This window comes from Protopterus annectens, chromosome 10.part0, assembly GCF_019279795.1.
Source record: "Protopterus annectens isolate FY-2018-M chromosome 10.part0, PAN1.0, whole genome shotgun sequence".
NCBI lineage: Eukaryota > Metazoa > Chordata > Ceratodontiformes > Protopteridae > Protopterus > Protopterus annectens.
Window position 1 is genome coordinate 1622103082 of NC_056744.1, and position 17087 is coordinate 1622120168.

Below are 17087 nucleotides of genomic sequence, written 5' to 3' on the forward strand. Positions count from 1 at the left end.
TGTGTTCTGATGAAGTCGGATTAAAGACGAAACCTAGGTCAACATTCGTGGCTTGTTCATTCATCTGGTTTTTTTCTGGTTGCTTCCTGAGTCCATTTGCTGGTGCATTTTTATTCTTGGTCCCGACAGGCAGCTAACAATAACCTTCTGCTTGTCCAGCCTAGTGAGTGGGACGTCAGTGTGCCTGACTATAATCACCTATTACTAGTGTGTTAGGTATGTTATTTTGCCTTAAGGGCTGTGATTGTGCGGCACACCGATTTTGTGTTGTGTTGTCTGGTTTGTGACGGGAGGTGCAGATTGTTTGGGTGTCTGCTTTGGAGGTCTGTGATGCTTTTGCAGGTTTTTATTTAGAGCCTCCTAGTATGACTTTATGTATTTATGTGTATTTTTTGCCAGTGCTGCTTTAGTAGGTCTATGTGTGGCTGGAGGTGTGGTGCAAGTGTTAACCTTCTCTTCTTGACTGTCTGTTCCAGTCTTGTGTGGAGAGAGCTTAGCCTCCAGTTTGGCTGTATAATTGCATCTCTCACATATGTTAATGTTTTGTGGTAGGAGGGGAGGGTTGTCTGTGTACATGAGGCAGTTGTAACATTGCCTCAGGATACCCAGATTCACCAGATGGACTGGAAAGTACACATGAAATTGCCCTCTGGTCATGCCTGAATAGTAGGGTGAGCTGCTTAGTTGTTCGTTGGTGAGGGGTGAAGCCTTGCCCTGCTGGGCAATCAAGTGCCAGGGTATATTAGTGCTTGCTATTAGGATGCTTTTTGAGTGCTTAGGTTGAGGATTAGACTAGTTTCAAAGGAAAAACTGAAGAGGAGACTTAGTGGAGCCAGGAATAATTTAACCTTAGCTAACAGGCGCTGCCCGGCACGCAAAACCATGCAAACGCAGATTTTATAGCAGAGAAATGAAGGAGATAGAAATTAGCCCAAAATGGCCAATAAACTACTAACTTCTGGGCTGGAACCACTCCTCCAGGGACAGAAAGGCTGCTCAAAGCTCCCTTCTCTCACAGGTGAACAGAAAAACTTCCTTCTATCCAAGTAAGGTATGGGCAACTCAGAAACTTGCAACACAGCCCTGAATTCAGCACTAGCCTGAAAACCGGACTATACAAGCTTAGAAAGGCGGGAAAACAAGGATTTTTTTGTTTTTTTTTGAAAATATAAGGCAAAAACAGGAAAAAATACACTTAAAACAGCTTTAAACGACTACAATCAATCAGAAAATGCTACCGCACTTTAGTGTGCAGCCTACAACAATTAAACAAATTATTTAGGTTCATAGGTAGGTACTACGCTATCGGTCCAAGGGCCTACGTAAGCCTAGCCAACAAGGTTCCATGGCTTACGCCACCCAAGAAAGTTATTTTCCTGTGCCACTGTCTAGCAGAGACACAGAAGTGATCCCCGGGGTGTATTTCTTATTTCCCATTGATTCATCAAGATTTTTCTTAAAGAGTGCTAATGAAGAACTTTGCTTGACATAGATGGGTAGCCTGTTCCAGAGTATGGGAAGTCTCTGGGACAGGAAATCTATCCCTCCAGCATGTCCTGTTTATTGTGGTGACAAGGTTTAGGTCCCTAGAGCAAGTAGCTCGGAGGGATTGGGATTTCTTTAGGTGTAGCATATCCAACAGCTCTGGGTTTGACATAGCTTTATATGTTAGACAGAGATCACCTCGGAGTAGGTGATATACTACGGAGTAAAGCTGGAGTTTTTTGAGACGGTCAGTGTAGGGCATTTGTTTGAGGTCAGTAATCCTCTTTGTGAGGTACTTCTGTGGCCTTTCCAGCTGCTGAAGAAGTCTTGTGAGGTACATTCCAAAAGAGGCATTGCACTCTATAATGGGTCTGAGTGTCGAGTAGAGAGGAACAATGACCTCTTTTTTCCCTGGATGGGGACCCTTTTATGATGAGGTGTGCTATGTAGAAGGACTTCCTGACTACTGTGACGATGTGACTATCAAAGGAGAGACTACTGCCCGCCTGGGTCCCAAGGTCTCTTATCACACATTCGGTGTTAAATAGATTGCTGCCTATGTGGCAGTTCATGGGTACAGTGCTTTTACCAAAGGGGATGACACTGCACTTTTTGGCACTGCACTTGAGGCCATGGCTCTGACACCAGGCATCTGTCTCAGTGAGGCCCTTCTGTAGGATGTCCACATCATTTTGGGACTTGACTATGGCTCCTAGTTTGCAGTCATCTGCAAATTATCTTAGTTAGCCAGAGGCCCTCTGTGTTTGGTATCTACTTCTCTGAAGTACAGGCTAACAGGAGAGGACCCAGGACGGAACCCTGTGGTACTCCACTTGTCACTGCTTTGTGGTCAGATTTGGCGTCTGCAATTTTTACAGTGTGGGTTCTGTCAGTGAGTCAGTTGGCAAACCATCTTGTGACGTAGGGATTTATACCTAGTTTAGTGAGTTTAGCTATAATTCCAGAATGGGGGATGGTGTCGAAAGCCTTGGCGTGGTCAAGAGAGGCTGTGTGAACCACCTTACCCTCATCTACGGCTTTGGCGACTGCCTCAAAGAAGTCAATCAGGTTCAGTAGGCATGATCTGCCTTTCACAAACCTGAACTGGGTGGGATCCAGAGTTTGGAGGTTACCAATGTCTTTGTTAATGAGTTCCATGATGATACATTCCATGGCCTTGCAGGCCAGGCTCGTCAGGCTAATAGGTCGATAGTTCCTGGGATCAGTGGTGGCTCCCCTTTGTGGAGTGGGATAACTGTTGCTGTTCACCATTCAGTGGGCACGAAGCCTGATGCGAGGCTATTATTGAACAAGGTGCTTAAGTGGGGAGCCAGTTCGTTCTGAAGTTAGTGTAAAACGCAGCCTGGGATGTTGTCCAGTCCCATGGATGCTGTGTTTTTGGCTTTAGAGAGAGTGCAGCTTTTACTTGCGTAGTTGTGATTACAGGTACTCTGCATTTTCCCTGTATAGATATGGGCCCTTTAGGGGGTGGGGGTAAAGTTAGCACTGAACTTATCTGCCAGGATGTTAGCAATATCAGTTGGTTCTGTAATTTTTGTGCCGCTGTGCTGCAGATCTGGGTGTTGCCATAGAGATTCTTGACACAGCTATAGAATGCTTTGTGGTTGTCCTTAGAATTAGTGGCGATTTTGTTTTCGTAGCTAGCTTTGGAGGATCTTATAAGGGATCTCAGCTTCTTACTGAGGCTGACCATGGAGCTCCTCCACTCATGGGATTTTACTCTCTTTTGCAACAGTTTCTTCCTTCTGTTGTACAGTTTGTTTATGGCAGGGGACAACCAGATTGGCTTCCTTTTTTTTGGAGAATAGCATCTTGGTTCTGTTTGGGATAACACAATACATGCACGCATGTAAGTGCTTATAGAGTGCATTTGTGTAGGATTCAGCAGTCGTAACTGTACTGTCCATCTGCATGGGTGTCATGAAGTTCACCACTTCTATCTTAAGAAGCATGAAGTTGGCTTTGGAGAAATTTTTTACCATGGTTTCCTTAATGGGGGTGGGGGTGGGATGTTGATATCAAGGGTGATTAGCTTATGGTCAGATCGGACCGACGAGGAGTTGACTTCAGTTGTGGAACACCGGTCACTCATGTTGGTAATGACTAGGTCTAGGATATTGTTGCCCCTGGTGGAGGTGTGGATTAGTTGATCCAGGGCATTAGAATTTATGAATTCCAGAAAGCGTTGAGCTAAGGAGTTGGTACACGAGTAGTTTTCCCAGTTAATGGTGGGGTAGCTGAAGTCGCCCATTATTAGGGTGTTTGGTTGAACCCTAATATTTTCCAGTACATCAAGAAAATAGGAGTGGAAATCCTGGGGCATGGTGGGGGATCTGTAGCAAGTAATGGAAAACTGCCCAAACAGCCAATAAACTACAATTTTTGGGCCAAAAACCACTCCTCCTGTGGTAGATAGGTTACCTAGTGCTTACCACTCCCACTGATGAGCTTGAAGGCTTCTCTCCAAGAATGTCTAGCAATAAATCAGATGCTTTTGCTTCAGTTCAAAGTGCCCATGACATTAAATTCCAACAAAGGTTTTAGCCCACCTGTGTGCTTGGACTTAAATGAATGGCAGCAGCCATTTCAATGGTGCCCCATGACGGTCTTCCCTTGACAAGTGCAGCAGTGGGCATTCAGAGTCCGGTGGTCTTAAACTGCAGACCCTATGTCACACCAATGTAAAATATCCAAAGCCTGCAAAAACAGCACCTTCAATAGAAAATGAAGATCAAACTTGCTACAGGACCCCCTTTCAGCTTAACATTCTTACAACTTCAGTCTCCACAGTGACGTCTGTCCTATGTTGGGTAGCAGGTTACTCAAATCTGAAGATGGTCAGTGGTGTCTGTATTTCTTCCAGTTCTACCTTACGCATCAGTATCCAACACATAAGGACAGTTCTTCTAACTCTCTCTTTCAGGATATCCTTACTTAGGGAGTTACTGCTATTCACTCAGACAACACAGCAGTGGTTTTGAACATAAACAGCTTGGGGGACATGATCTTACCCCTTGTACTGAGAAGACATAAGAAAAAAGAATGGGCCATTCAATCCAATTGCTTTCTAGTGATAATTCATATGACAAGGAAGGCCAATTACCACATGGATAAATTTAGTTGCTGCCCATTGACGTTCCATGACCGGTCCTTCAGTACTTATGTGATGCAGAAGTCTGAGGAAGCACCCCAAGAATGCTTTGGTCCAAAAACAGCTCCTAGAATCCTTAACAGTTCAATTTTCTGATAAGACTCATCCAGAAAGCCAAACTACACAAGGCCAGGTCATTCTCACAGCCCCTTACTGGCCTTGACAGATCTACTTTCACCTCATCTAAAGGAAAAGCACCAGAGGTTATGAGCAAACAATGGGCAACTTTTTCAGCCATGCAGCAAACTTCCTCCAGATATTCACTTCCTCAGGACGACTACTGGGCTTCTCCAGTCTCATTAGTCACCAACAACCTGTTATCCTTTCCTGATGTTGTTCAAAATGTTTCATTTCACAAATTGAAGACTCAAAAGCCAGAGAAATGGACAAGCTTCATCATAAAAGCCAACATAACAGGGACTAGACCTCCTCTCACACCATGTCCTAGCTTTTGATTAAATAACTAAAATTGGAGATTCTGGGATGAAATACTCCTCTTATCAAGGTATACACAGTGACTATTACTAGCATCTGTGCTGCATAATACTGTTATTTAATGGCTTTATTTAAGACCTGCAAAGCCATCCTAAAACTACTTTCTTAGGGCTCTTCTAGGGGATCCTGTAGCCACCCCCCTGAGATTTGCACCCTTCTCCCTTTTGAACCTGCAGCTTCTGCAAACAGAAATACCTACCCCGGGAAGCTATTTCTAACAGTAATTTCTGCCAGAAGAAATTCAGAAACGCACCGGGCTTCCTATCAAGCCCCCACAACTGTATTTCATATTTTTACAATCATGCTCCATATGAATGCCACCTTTTATGACGAGAGAGACTAAACATTAGCCAGTTAATTTATCTACCTGTCTTTCCAAAATATTCTAACCATGGGAAAAAGATACAGAGACAGAGATATTTAGAGATGCATTTCCTCCACTGTGTGAATGTGCGATTATGTCACAAGTTATCTGCAAAGACAGACCGTTATTGATTTCTTTCTCTAAATAGGAAACTTGATGAGAGGATTTTTTTTAAGCTCAACTTAGCCAGATGGCTGCCCGACTGCACACAGTTTTGCCACAATAATGGTAGGCCCTTTGCTACTTTACTCAATGTTCATTCCTCAAAAACAGACACTATATGTATAGCCCCATTTCCTATTTATGTTACTCTCCACTTCCGGCTTATAGTGCCTTGCAGAACTGTGATGTCCAGAGCAAGGTCCTCCTCCAAGGCCACTATTTTAATGTTTTATGGATTATGTTCCCATTGGAAAGTCTACCCAGGAGGATTTGTTTGGGACCTCCTCCTGTCACTACTTACCATAGCCACATATCTGTAAGAGTAGATCCACTCTTCAAAATGTACTCATCCATCTTTCCCATCAAGGCAAAGCTGGCCTCTAGTCTCCTTTTTCACCATATGACACTCTTTGAGCACCTTTTGTGCATCACATGAAAACTCTGGAGACATCTGATACTGTAGTGCATCACGGAATGGGGAGGCTGCTTAGTAATCTGGCATGGTTTTAACCACAGAGTTGTCTTAATGCCAGCCAGCTTTTGAGTTGTTACAAAGGATGAACTTACTCTTACACAGCTATCGTTATGAGAAATGCATTTTTTTTTTTTTTTATAACAAAGAATGGTTTCGATTTGTGCCACTGCATGACTGCAACAAAATGCCCTAACATGATTGATTTAATCATGATTTATTCATCACATATATGTATTTGGGTGTACATAAAATATGCACAAGTATGCAAGTAATGTGTTCAAATGTATTTAATGCGAGCATGAATTAGTGTACACAAACGCACCGCATGCAAGTGATGTCTTCAACATTGTGTATTAAACATTTGCATAGTCCATATACACAAAACGTGGACATCAAGTAAATGACTTTTTATAGGAGTGTTTTTTATGCAAGCACAGTATACATAAAACACGCAGTGTGTGTGAAAGTTTATGTAAAATAAGCACAGTATTGTGAATGATGTGTTTATCAGAGAGTACTTAGCAATGATGTGTTCAGAGGGTGCATTACATGAGAGCACAAACTGGCATACATTAAACATGCATAGTATGTTTAAGACAGCACATATAGTAGACACAAAACACTTGTGTGCTCTTATATACAAGTACAGATTTCGAAAGGGAAATTTGCAAAATTTCATGTGTCTATATATTTTGCAAGTAAAAGGCCTCTACTTCACATCAGTCAGCAGCACACCGGTAGAAGGCTCTGGGCCAATTTTTTTTTAAATTATGCGCTTTTTCTAGAACATGTTTCTTCTGGGTTAAAACTGTGCTGACGAATGTTTAATGACGTCACTGTCAAACACTACTCAGTAACGCATGATTACATATTTTACACAACTGATACATTATTGTCCAAGCACAATCATTTTGCCTGTTAATACATTTAGGATTTTAAGAATCTAAAAAGTACAGTTTTGTACCTACCATAAATGTAGATGTCCGAACTGGATAGCATCTGCAGTCATAACAACTGGGTTGTCCTGTCGTCAGGCAGCCCTTCGGTCGGCCGGATTCCAAAGTCCGGGTCCGGCTTCGGCTGATGTCGCACTTCACCCGACGTCATCTCTGCTGGTCTTCGGGTATAAAGGCACCAGCCGACGCCATTTTCCTCAGTGTTTCTTGCCCCAGATGCCAGTTGCCCTCTTGGAAGGCTAAATTTTGGGTAAAATGCCAATGTTTCCAAAAAGATAGAAGGCAAACACAAAAAATAAGCATATATGTACATATATACAAACAAATACACCATAAGAGACTCCCCCCACCAGCTAGCTATTAGGGGGGTAAATACCCTAGGAGTACCATAGAGGGGAAGGAGGGAGGGTAATCCTGACTGCAGATGCTATCCAGTTCGGACATCTACATTTATGGTAGGTACAAAACTGTACTATGTCCTTCATGGATGCATCTGCAGTCATAACAACTGGGTAGAATACCATAGCCAACTAAGGGAGGAGGAAGTATAGATTATGGTGTGGTTAGGATCCCTTGCAGTACAGCAGTGGCAAACCCTGCTCGGGATCTGGAATACAGAGGTAAATTATAATGCTTGGCAAATGTATGCACGGAGGTCCAAGTAGCCGCCTCAATAATGTCCTTGGTTGCCACTCCTCGTAAGAAGGCTGTGGTAGTGGCTGTTGCTCTTGTAGAATGAGGCCGTATGTTCTGTGGAATTGGTTTTCCATGGAAGGAGTAACATAATCGTATGCAATTTCCTATCCATTTAGAGATTGTCTGTTTGGAAATTGCTTTTCCTTCCCTTCCTGTTGCATAGGCTACAAAAAGCTGGTCAGTTTTTCTGTTACTTTTTGTTCTGTCCAGGTAGTAGCGTAGCTGTCTGTGTACATCCAAGGTATGCAGCATTCTTTCCCTTCTGTTTTGTGGGTTGGGGAAGAAGGTAGGTAGGTGGATTGCCTGGTTTAAAGACACTCTGGATACCACCTTAGGCATAAATGTAGGATTAGTCCTCATGGACACTATCTTGGTGGAAGATTAGGAAGGGTTGTACTACCATTAGGGCCTGAAGTTCAGATACCCTCCTTGCTGAGGTTATTGCCAGTAGGAAAGCAGTTTTCCATGATAGATGCTGTAGGTCTGCTGTTGCTGCTGGTTCAAAAGGTGCGAGTGTCAACTTTTCTAGTACAAAGTTCAAATCCCAAGCTGGCAGTGGTGGTTTCCTAGGAGGTTTTACATTCTTGATCCCTCTGAGGAACTGCCTGAGTAGAGGATGCGAGAAGACAGGTGGATCAAAGCTGTATTCTGCTGAAATAGCTGATGCATGTATCTTGATGGAGGAATAGGACAGGCCTGTATGTAGAAGCTCTGCCAAGTACTCCAGAATGTTAGCAATATCTATATTCGACACATCTTTTCCTCTTTCAGCACTCCAAATGACAAACCTTTTCCATTTCCCTGCATAGTTCCTTCTTGTTGAAGGTCTGCGGGCTTCAAGGATAATGTCTTTAACCCTTTGGGAGAGATCTGGATTAGTTGCTGCTATGTGATGTGCCATGCAGTCAATTGCAACGTTTTTAGGTTTGGATGCATGATGCTGTAGTTGTTCTGAGTTAACATCAAAGGCATCAGGGGTATTGACCACATTTTGTCCCGAGACAAGCTCCTCAGCAATGGGTACCAGTGTTGTCTTGGCCAGTTCGGGGCTATCAGGATTATCCTTGGACGTTCCTCCTTGATTTTTAGTAATACCTTGTGTATCAAGGGAAGAGGTGGGAATGCATATGCTGTCAGACCTTTCCAGCTGAAGGAGAGCGAATCCACTTTCCATGCAAGTGGATGGAATGTCCTTGTGCAGAATTTTTTGAGCTGGTGATTGAGAGGGCGAATAGATCTATCTGTGGCATTCCCCATTTCTTTGTGATGGTCTTGAAGATGTCCGGGTGTAGCATCCATTCGTGAGCATCCGAGGTGGTTCTGCTTAACATGTCTGCTAGAGTGTTCTCCTTTCCCGGTACAAACATTGCCTGTAACTGGATGTTGTAGCTGAGTGCCAGGTTCCAAAGGTCCAAAGTCATTCTGCATAGGGGGTATGAATGAGTGCCTCCCTGTTTGTTGATGTACCACATGACTGTGGTGTTGTCTGTCCTTATCATCAAATGGCCTTTGAGAAATGGTCTGAATTTTTGGATTGCCAGTTTTACTGCCAGCATTTCTTTTAGGTTGATGTGCAGGTGAAGCTGGTCCTGCGTCCACAATCCTTGCACGCATTTGTCCAGCATGTGAGCCCCCCATCCTAGGTCTGAGGCGTCTGTTGTGATGGTTTGGCTTGCTTGATAGTTGAGAAAGGGCAGGCCTGGGTTTGACTGGCATGCTTGAGCCCACCATAGGAACTCCTGTTTTAGGCATGGGATTAGTGGAATTTCTGCTTCTAGGCTGTGTCTGTGTTGGGACCATAAATTCTTTAGGTACCACTGTAGTTTTCTCATATGCAGTCTGGCATGTGGAACCAAGATTATGCATGATGCCATGAAGCCCAAGGCCTGCAGAACTTTTCTTGCTGTTAGCTTGTTCTGGTTTGTTAGTGCCAAGAAGTAAAGAGGTAGTTGTTTTTGTTTTTCTGCAGTTAGGAATGCCATTTGTTTTACTGTGTCCAATTCCGCGCCCAGAAATGTCCTTGTTTGGGATGGAATCAGCCTTGACTTTTGTAAATTGACTGTGTATCCCAGTGCTTGTAGCAAGTAAATGACCCTTTGTAAATCTGTTGTCAGCTTGCTTTTGTTGTCCCCTTGTAACAGGCAGTCGTCCAGGTATGGATAAATTTGGATTCCCTGTAGTCTGCAGTGGCGATTACTGATGCCAGGCATTTTGTGAATACTCTGGGCGCAGTAGATAAGCCAAAGGGCAATGCTGAGAATTGATAGTGCTCTGATCCTGCAAGAAATCTGAGGTATCTTCTGCAAATTGGTCGAATGGGGACGTGCAGGTATGCCTCCTTGAGATCTAGAGTTACCAGCCAACACTCCTTGCCCAGCATGGGAAGAAGTTGCTGTAGGGTCAGCATTTTGAATTTTGGGACAATGATGTATGTGTTTAAGGTGGACAGGTCGAGAATAGGTCTCCAACTTTTTTCCTTTCTTGGAACTAGGAATAGTCTGGAGTAGAATCCTTTGCCTTGTTCTGTTATTGGTACTCTTTCCACAGCTCTCATCTTTGTTAATTGCATTATCTGCTGTAGAGCTTCTGTTTTTTGATTTGGAGGCAGGTTTGGCATTCCTCTTTTGACTGGTAAAGTGTGGAAGTGGAAACGGTAACCTTGGTCTATGGTTTGCAAAATCCACTTGTCTTTTGTGATATAGTGCCAGTTCTTCGAAAATAAGGTTAATTTTCCGCCTAATGGTGCTGCTATTTGTTCCCTGGTAGGCGGTGTTAGAATCAAGTCACTGTGATTGTCCTGTTGTAGTGGTAGTGGCTGTGCCTCTGTTATTACCTTGCCACTGTCGTCCTCTGTAGGCACCCCCTCTGGATTGATTTCTGCCTCTGGGACGTCTATTCCTGCCCCTTTGGGATCTTGTGGAGTCAGGAAATGACCAATTTTTGGCAGGCCAGTTCCTGCTAAACCTTGTGGGCTGAACCTGCAAGAAATCTTTAACCGTTTGTACAGATTTTGCCTTTTCTTCCATTTTCTTCATTACCTGCTGGGCAGGTGTACCAAACAAACTGGTCTTATCCATAGGAGCATCTAATAACTTAGCTTTGACATGATCCGGTAAGACTTGTTCCTTCAGCCATGCATGTCTTCTTATCACTGTGCCAGTCATGGCTGATCTAAATGAAGCCTCCAGTGCATCATAGCCACATTTTAAGGAATGGTTACTAACCTGTTGTATGTTATTTACCATTTCTAATAGATATTTCTTATCTATAGAGTCATCAGAGGATAGCTTTTTAGTTAACTGATCAAGCATAAACTCTTGGTATTGTATCATGTGAAATTGACAGTTTAAAGCTCTAGCTGAGAGAGTAGCAGAGGTGTAAACCTTTTTGCCCCATCTGTTTAAAGACCTGGCTTCCCTTTCAGAAGGAATAGGGTTTTTTGCTGTGGTCGAGGCTACTGCCTTAGGCCCCTGGGATATAGTTTCGGGGTCTGCAAGTTGGGCCTTGTATAGGTGATGATGAGTGTCTGGCACCCTGTAAAATCTATCTGGTTTGGCAGGTGCTGCAGGTAAGGAATCTGGTGCAGTGCAAACATCATTAAATGCATCGTCCACAACAGAGAGGACAGGAGGTATAGCTAAGGGCCTGTGTTGTGGTAGGTGCAGAAAAGTCCTAAGTCTTTTTCTGGAATCTGAGAAATCCTGTTCCTGCCATTGGAATTGTTCTCTCATGGCATGTAAGGTTTCCCCAAAGGAGAATTCTTCTGGTGGAGAAGCAGCTGGAATGGATTCTTCAGCATCTGAGTCTTCATAATTGGAGAAAGGAGCCTCTGGCTGGTCTGTAATATCTGAGTCATCCGCAGAATCATCAGAGGACACAGGCTCGAGGGGCTCTGCTCTAGGTCTCTTTTCTGGGGGCTGAGAGGCCCTGTCTGGGTGAGATTGAGATCCCCTAATTAAGGATATTAAATCAGAGTAAGCATTTGTGAGCTAGAAGCGGGCCTGGTTGAGGGGGGTTTAACAGGCACTGATTTAGTAGATTTGGCTGCTTTAGCCCTGGCAAAGGCCTTAATAGACATGGCTGCAGGAGGCCTAGCAGCACCACGTGCTGGGGTAGAGACATCCAAAGGGATGGTGTCTGATAAGTCACTAGTAACCACTGTAGTAGGTAAAATTTCTGAGGCCGATTCAAGTAAAGTAGCCGGAACCTCAGTAGTAGTCATTGATTCGGCTGTACTCTGATCATTTTTCTCGGTTTCAGCCGAAACAGAGACACTCGCGGTTTGTTTAACCATGGTTTCGGCCGAAACCGCGGACCGCGAGTGTCGGTCTTTTTCTTTGCGGTTTTTAACAATTTGGGTAGTCGGGGGATCCGACGGCATAATGTACGCAAAATCAGAGCCGAAAAACTGTTCAGCAAACTCCGACCGACACCTAAGCGTTCGTCGGTTGAATGAAGCACAGGCCGAACAGGCTGCTACGTCGTGGTCTGGGCCTAAACAAGGCAAACAGTAAGAGTGGAAATCTTTATGAGGTATTTGTTTCCCACAAGTTAAACAGTTATTGACTTTTTCTGACATCGGCTGAGGCAAGAAAGAGTCCCCAACGGGGTACTTAGCTTTTAGAAGTCTTCGGAGTATTCGGTAGTAGTAATCTCTGGATCTGACCGACCGGCACTTGCGAACAGCTTCTGCTTCGGGCGCCACGCGGCAAGAAAGACTTAGGAAAATGGCGTTGGCTGATGCCTTTATACCCGAAGACCAGCAGAGATGACGTCGGGTGAAGTGCGACATCAGCCGAAGCCGGACCCGGACTTTGGAATCGGGCCGACCGAAGGGCTGCCTGACGACAGGACAACCCAGTTGTTATGACTGCAGATGCATCCATGAAGGACATCAAATGAAACTACTTAATGACAAACAATGCAAAGGTTTCAGAATTCAGGAACAAAACAAAAACAACTTAACAAAACTAAAACAAGGACTACAAAGCTGCAACAGTTCATGTCAAGACAAACAATTTCCTATGTTTTCTTACAGTTTTAAGTCTGGGCTTATATCTGCCTGAGGATTAATGCAAGGCACATCAATGCAACACTGTACCACCATACAGACAGGGCCTGATTTTTCTGACTGTACTTAAGCACCTGTCATTCAACAAACCTCCTCTTATAATCATGATTAAGCAATATGCACACATGTACATACATAGCAAAAAATGTGCTCGCAGATCTCCTGGACTAGCACATGGAGGAGTCCAGGTCAGCATTCAATTTATCAGTATCATAAATGTGAAATACAACAGTGCACAACTCGGATATGCTGGAAACACCATAAATCATGTAGAAAATTTGTCTTAGCATGAACTGCTTTGCAACAAATCCAAACTAAACATACAAAGGGTATGAAAAAACATTTACATGCAATGATTAACACTGCAGCTGCTATAAGCAGCAACCGTATGGAAGTAAAAGTCCATGCCTGGGTAAAGAGGCTCTCTGCATCTTATATCAATACACTTTTTTTTCCTCTTAGTGCTAACACCAGCAGCATATAACATCTTGAAACAGTGCCAATTATTTCTATATCAGTAAGATAAACCAAAAAGACTTTTCTCACGGAGCAGGTCATTTTTTTCCTGTACTTTCACTGACTGGGCTACATTTTCCGTACCTTCGTTTATAACTTATGCATTTTCTGTCCCAGAAAACCAACAACCTACATCTGCTACAGATGTCCACCAATGGGAAGGACAGGCCTCATTTTCCCACTCAAAACTCTCAATATCATAAAGAATATGCCCACTGAATTTTCTCTGCTACTCCAAAACCCCCTGTGCCACATGACTTAAGACCCTTAAGGATGCCCAAACACTACTTCATCTACTAGAATAATCTCAGAGTACACATGGTGCTACTGTTTAATGTATATGGGGAATAGTGCTTATTCCTTTCAGTGGCACAATGAAATTAGCTTTATTACATCATCATAATTCCTTCATCTGTTCTATGCACTTACACACATACCCACCAACCTTCTCGCAATATGAGGGTGGTCCTTCATTTCACTACAAGCACTCTCTTCTTCCACTCCAAGCTCTGCAATTTAAGAAGACTTTTATTCCTACATTGCAAATTATAAGGGGCACTTTATCCTCAGAAGTGGTCTGTTCATCACTCTACACTGAGAGTTACATCCATTAACATCCTGTGGCAGTACACGGAATTCCAGCCTTCCTTATGGAGAAGGTGACACATGTTATACTTATGTTGTCCACACAAAAAGTTTTATCTTAATGTATCTCAGGGAATTTCAACTCTTCCCCCATGCGATAAACCACTCCCTTTGCTGTAAGATATGAATGAAGATTAAAAGTGGCTCATTAAACATGGACAGTCACCTGATCGTGATTTTTACTTTTAAAATGAGGGTTTAATCTGGGTAAGCAACGCAGGACTACTACTAAACAGTAGTGCAAATTCTAGGTAAACTCAGCCTACACCTGTACTGAAGAATCCTGCACATTCAGTATGTAATAATATGGGAACAATACTCACAGTAGATAGGTAAGATGATGATGGGGTCCCTGTATGCTGAAGAGGAAACCCAGGAGATGTCTGTAGGGAGAGGCTGGAGGAAGAGGGTGATGGAGTGCGACCAAGCTGAGGACTCTTCTTTCTGCAAGGTTAACAGTACCAAAAAAAAAAAAAAAAAACCTTGAATGTGTAAAATAACCACAGAATTATTGCCCTTTTATGTTACATTTACTTGCATATTTGTAATCATCAAAATGAATACTTACAGAAGACAAAGGACCTTAAATTTTACAGTACTGAGATGCTAACTTTAGATCTGAAGTAACAGGATCACTGCATTACAAATTATAAATTATACATATATGAATAAAAATACACATGCTGCTCAGATAAGCGGCCTGGCATCACTTAAAAGCCTTGCAACAAAACAAGGTGAAGCTTATGACTTAGACCACGCAAAAGTATGACAGTAAAGTAAAAAAAATATATATATCACAGTACTAAAGTAAAAACTTTACTCAGCATCACACAAAGAGAAGCTAAAAAACAGAAAAAGCTAAACGTTTCTATGTGACACCTTGCTCCTTAAGACTGCAAGCTATGACAGAAACAAGGTAGTGACTGAAAGCATTTTTGTGCAATATTTTTTGCGCATTTTTCTCAAGCCAAACTAGGATTATGCTTTTATATTACTGTTTTTCCCCAGTCTTTAGCACATTTAGTTTTGATGCATATACATACATATTAAACACAAATGTTATAATTCTCCAAAGCAACAACTTCAACATTGAATGCTTGTAAGTACATAAGCAGTCATTGATCTGTGTTTTGAACTTCTGATTGGTACATCAAAAAAGGATTACTTTACCAGCACATACCCAGCACATACCATTAAAACACTAGAACTAATATGCAGCACTTCTGGTATCAAAGTACCACTGCATCAGTAAAGAACTTATTGTACTTGGTTTAAGAGAGTCAATGCAACAACAGAGGTTCTGCACAAATAATGCCAATACGGTGAGAATCATAATCATTATAAGCAGCAATAATCTCTATTTTAGTACATGGAATGTACATGCACAGTCAATACAGCAGCATAAAGCCTCTAAGCTGTGGTATTTATGAAGAAAGTCACTATATACCAAAATTCCAACTCAGAATGCTTATCACTGCATCAAAAAAGCCATTAAATACATCACCATGATGAATAAACACATTAAACAGAAACCTCCACAATTTACTTGAAACACTCAGTCCTTCCAAACAAATCCAAATATCACTGACCAAGCTCAAGCTCAACTGTAAACAACTACCCAAAACAGAAAATAGAGAGGTGACCTTGAGGAAATCGGAAAAAGTGTTTCAAAGCCCCAGTCTATACAATGCAGAATTACAGCAGCTTACTGGTGATGCACAAATAGGGAGTCCATAAAATTACCAATAACACATGACAACTACCACAGAATGGCAAGGGAGTGGCACATTAAAACACGGAGCGATAAACACAACAGAAGAGATATAAACATGGAACGATAAACACAACAGAAGTGACATTAACTTATTTCGCATTGTTGGCAAGATTAGAGTCACACTAGGCAGCGACTATTCACAGAGAGGATCCAAGGAGAAATGTTCTGCTACACAAATGGGTATTACAGGGATTATTACCAAGGCAATAACACTGACAGTAAAGTAGGCACAAAGCAAGTATAATTCAAATAAGAGTAACATGTAAGACATAATTGAACTTTACTGCCAGCTTTAGAAGTTGTACTTGTATGTGGCACTAAATAATTTACTTATTGTCTTTTGTTTACCAGGAAAGTCCAACTGGGCGCAAGTCCCATTTTCAACAGAGGCCAGGGGAAAAAAGCCCCACAACACACACATTTACAATGAACAACAATAAAAATTAACATTTTAAAGCATTAGTTTACTAAAGACATTTTTCATATACTACAGAAGTCATATTACTTTACAAAAACCAAACACATGTTAACATGTAATAGCTGGAGATACAAGAACAATAATGCAAATAAGTTCAATATATGTATATCGACATTAATGAGGTAGGGTGTCAGTCGAGCAGGAACAGAAAAAAAAAGAAGGAGGAGGAAGGGTATAAGCAGAAATAAATGAAGCAGAAAAACCTCTGATAATGAAAAGGTTGCGATAACAGTTGATAAGTAAGATGATGAGGTGGGTAAGGACAGGGTATTAGTAGGGGAGGATCACACATAAAAAAGCTAACTAAAGGAGCAGTAATGGGGATGAAAGAGAGAGACAGGGATAAGAAAGGTGAAAGGGTGACTGAGACTGACAATGGAAGAGAAAAAGAAAGAGGAAGGTTTAGTCAGGATGGGAGCATCAGCATGGCTATGAGGAAGTTTGTTGTTGTTTTAGGTGGTGTTTGAAACACTGTCATGTAATCTTGTTTTAAAGTGGGTCAGATCGAGTTCCGGTGCTTAAACATAGGTTGAGCAAAGTGAGTTGCCTACAGTTAACATGACACGCCGACTTCATATAGAAAAATGGGAAAAAGGGGGCTGACTATGATTATGACAATGATAATGATGAGTCACCTGCACAGTTATGAGATGTGGTCCTGGTCAGGAGACATTTGTTCTGCGAGTGGAGATTCTTAGGAGGGAAGGAGTTTTTGAGGAAGTGTTTTAGTGATGGGCTGATGTTGGTTTGTGGATTAATTTTGTGTGCACTAAGCAGCTGGGAGCAGATAAGTTAATT

At 42.4% G+C, this 17087-nt stretch overlaps 1 protein-coding gene across 4 annotated transcripts in view; it reads right to left on the bottom strand.

Moving 5' to 3' along the window:
* INO80E (INO80 complex subunit E) overlaps nt 1-17087 on the bottom strand; it is a 118319-nt gene that overhangs the window by 52014 nt on the left and 49218 nt on the right. For all 4 annotated transcript variants that reach the window (XM_044086307.1, XM_044086309.1, XM_044086306.1 and 1 more), the window contains exon 6: nt 14361-14481. In XM_044086307.1, the coding sequence (XP_043942242.1) occupies nt 14361-14481 (121 nt within the window). The remainder of the gene's footprint in view (nt 1-14360; nt 14482-17087) is intronic.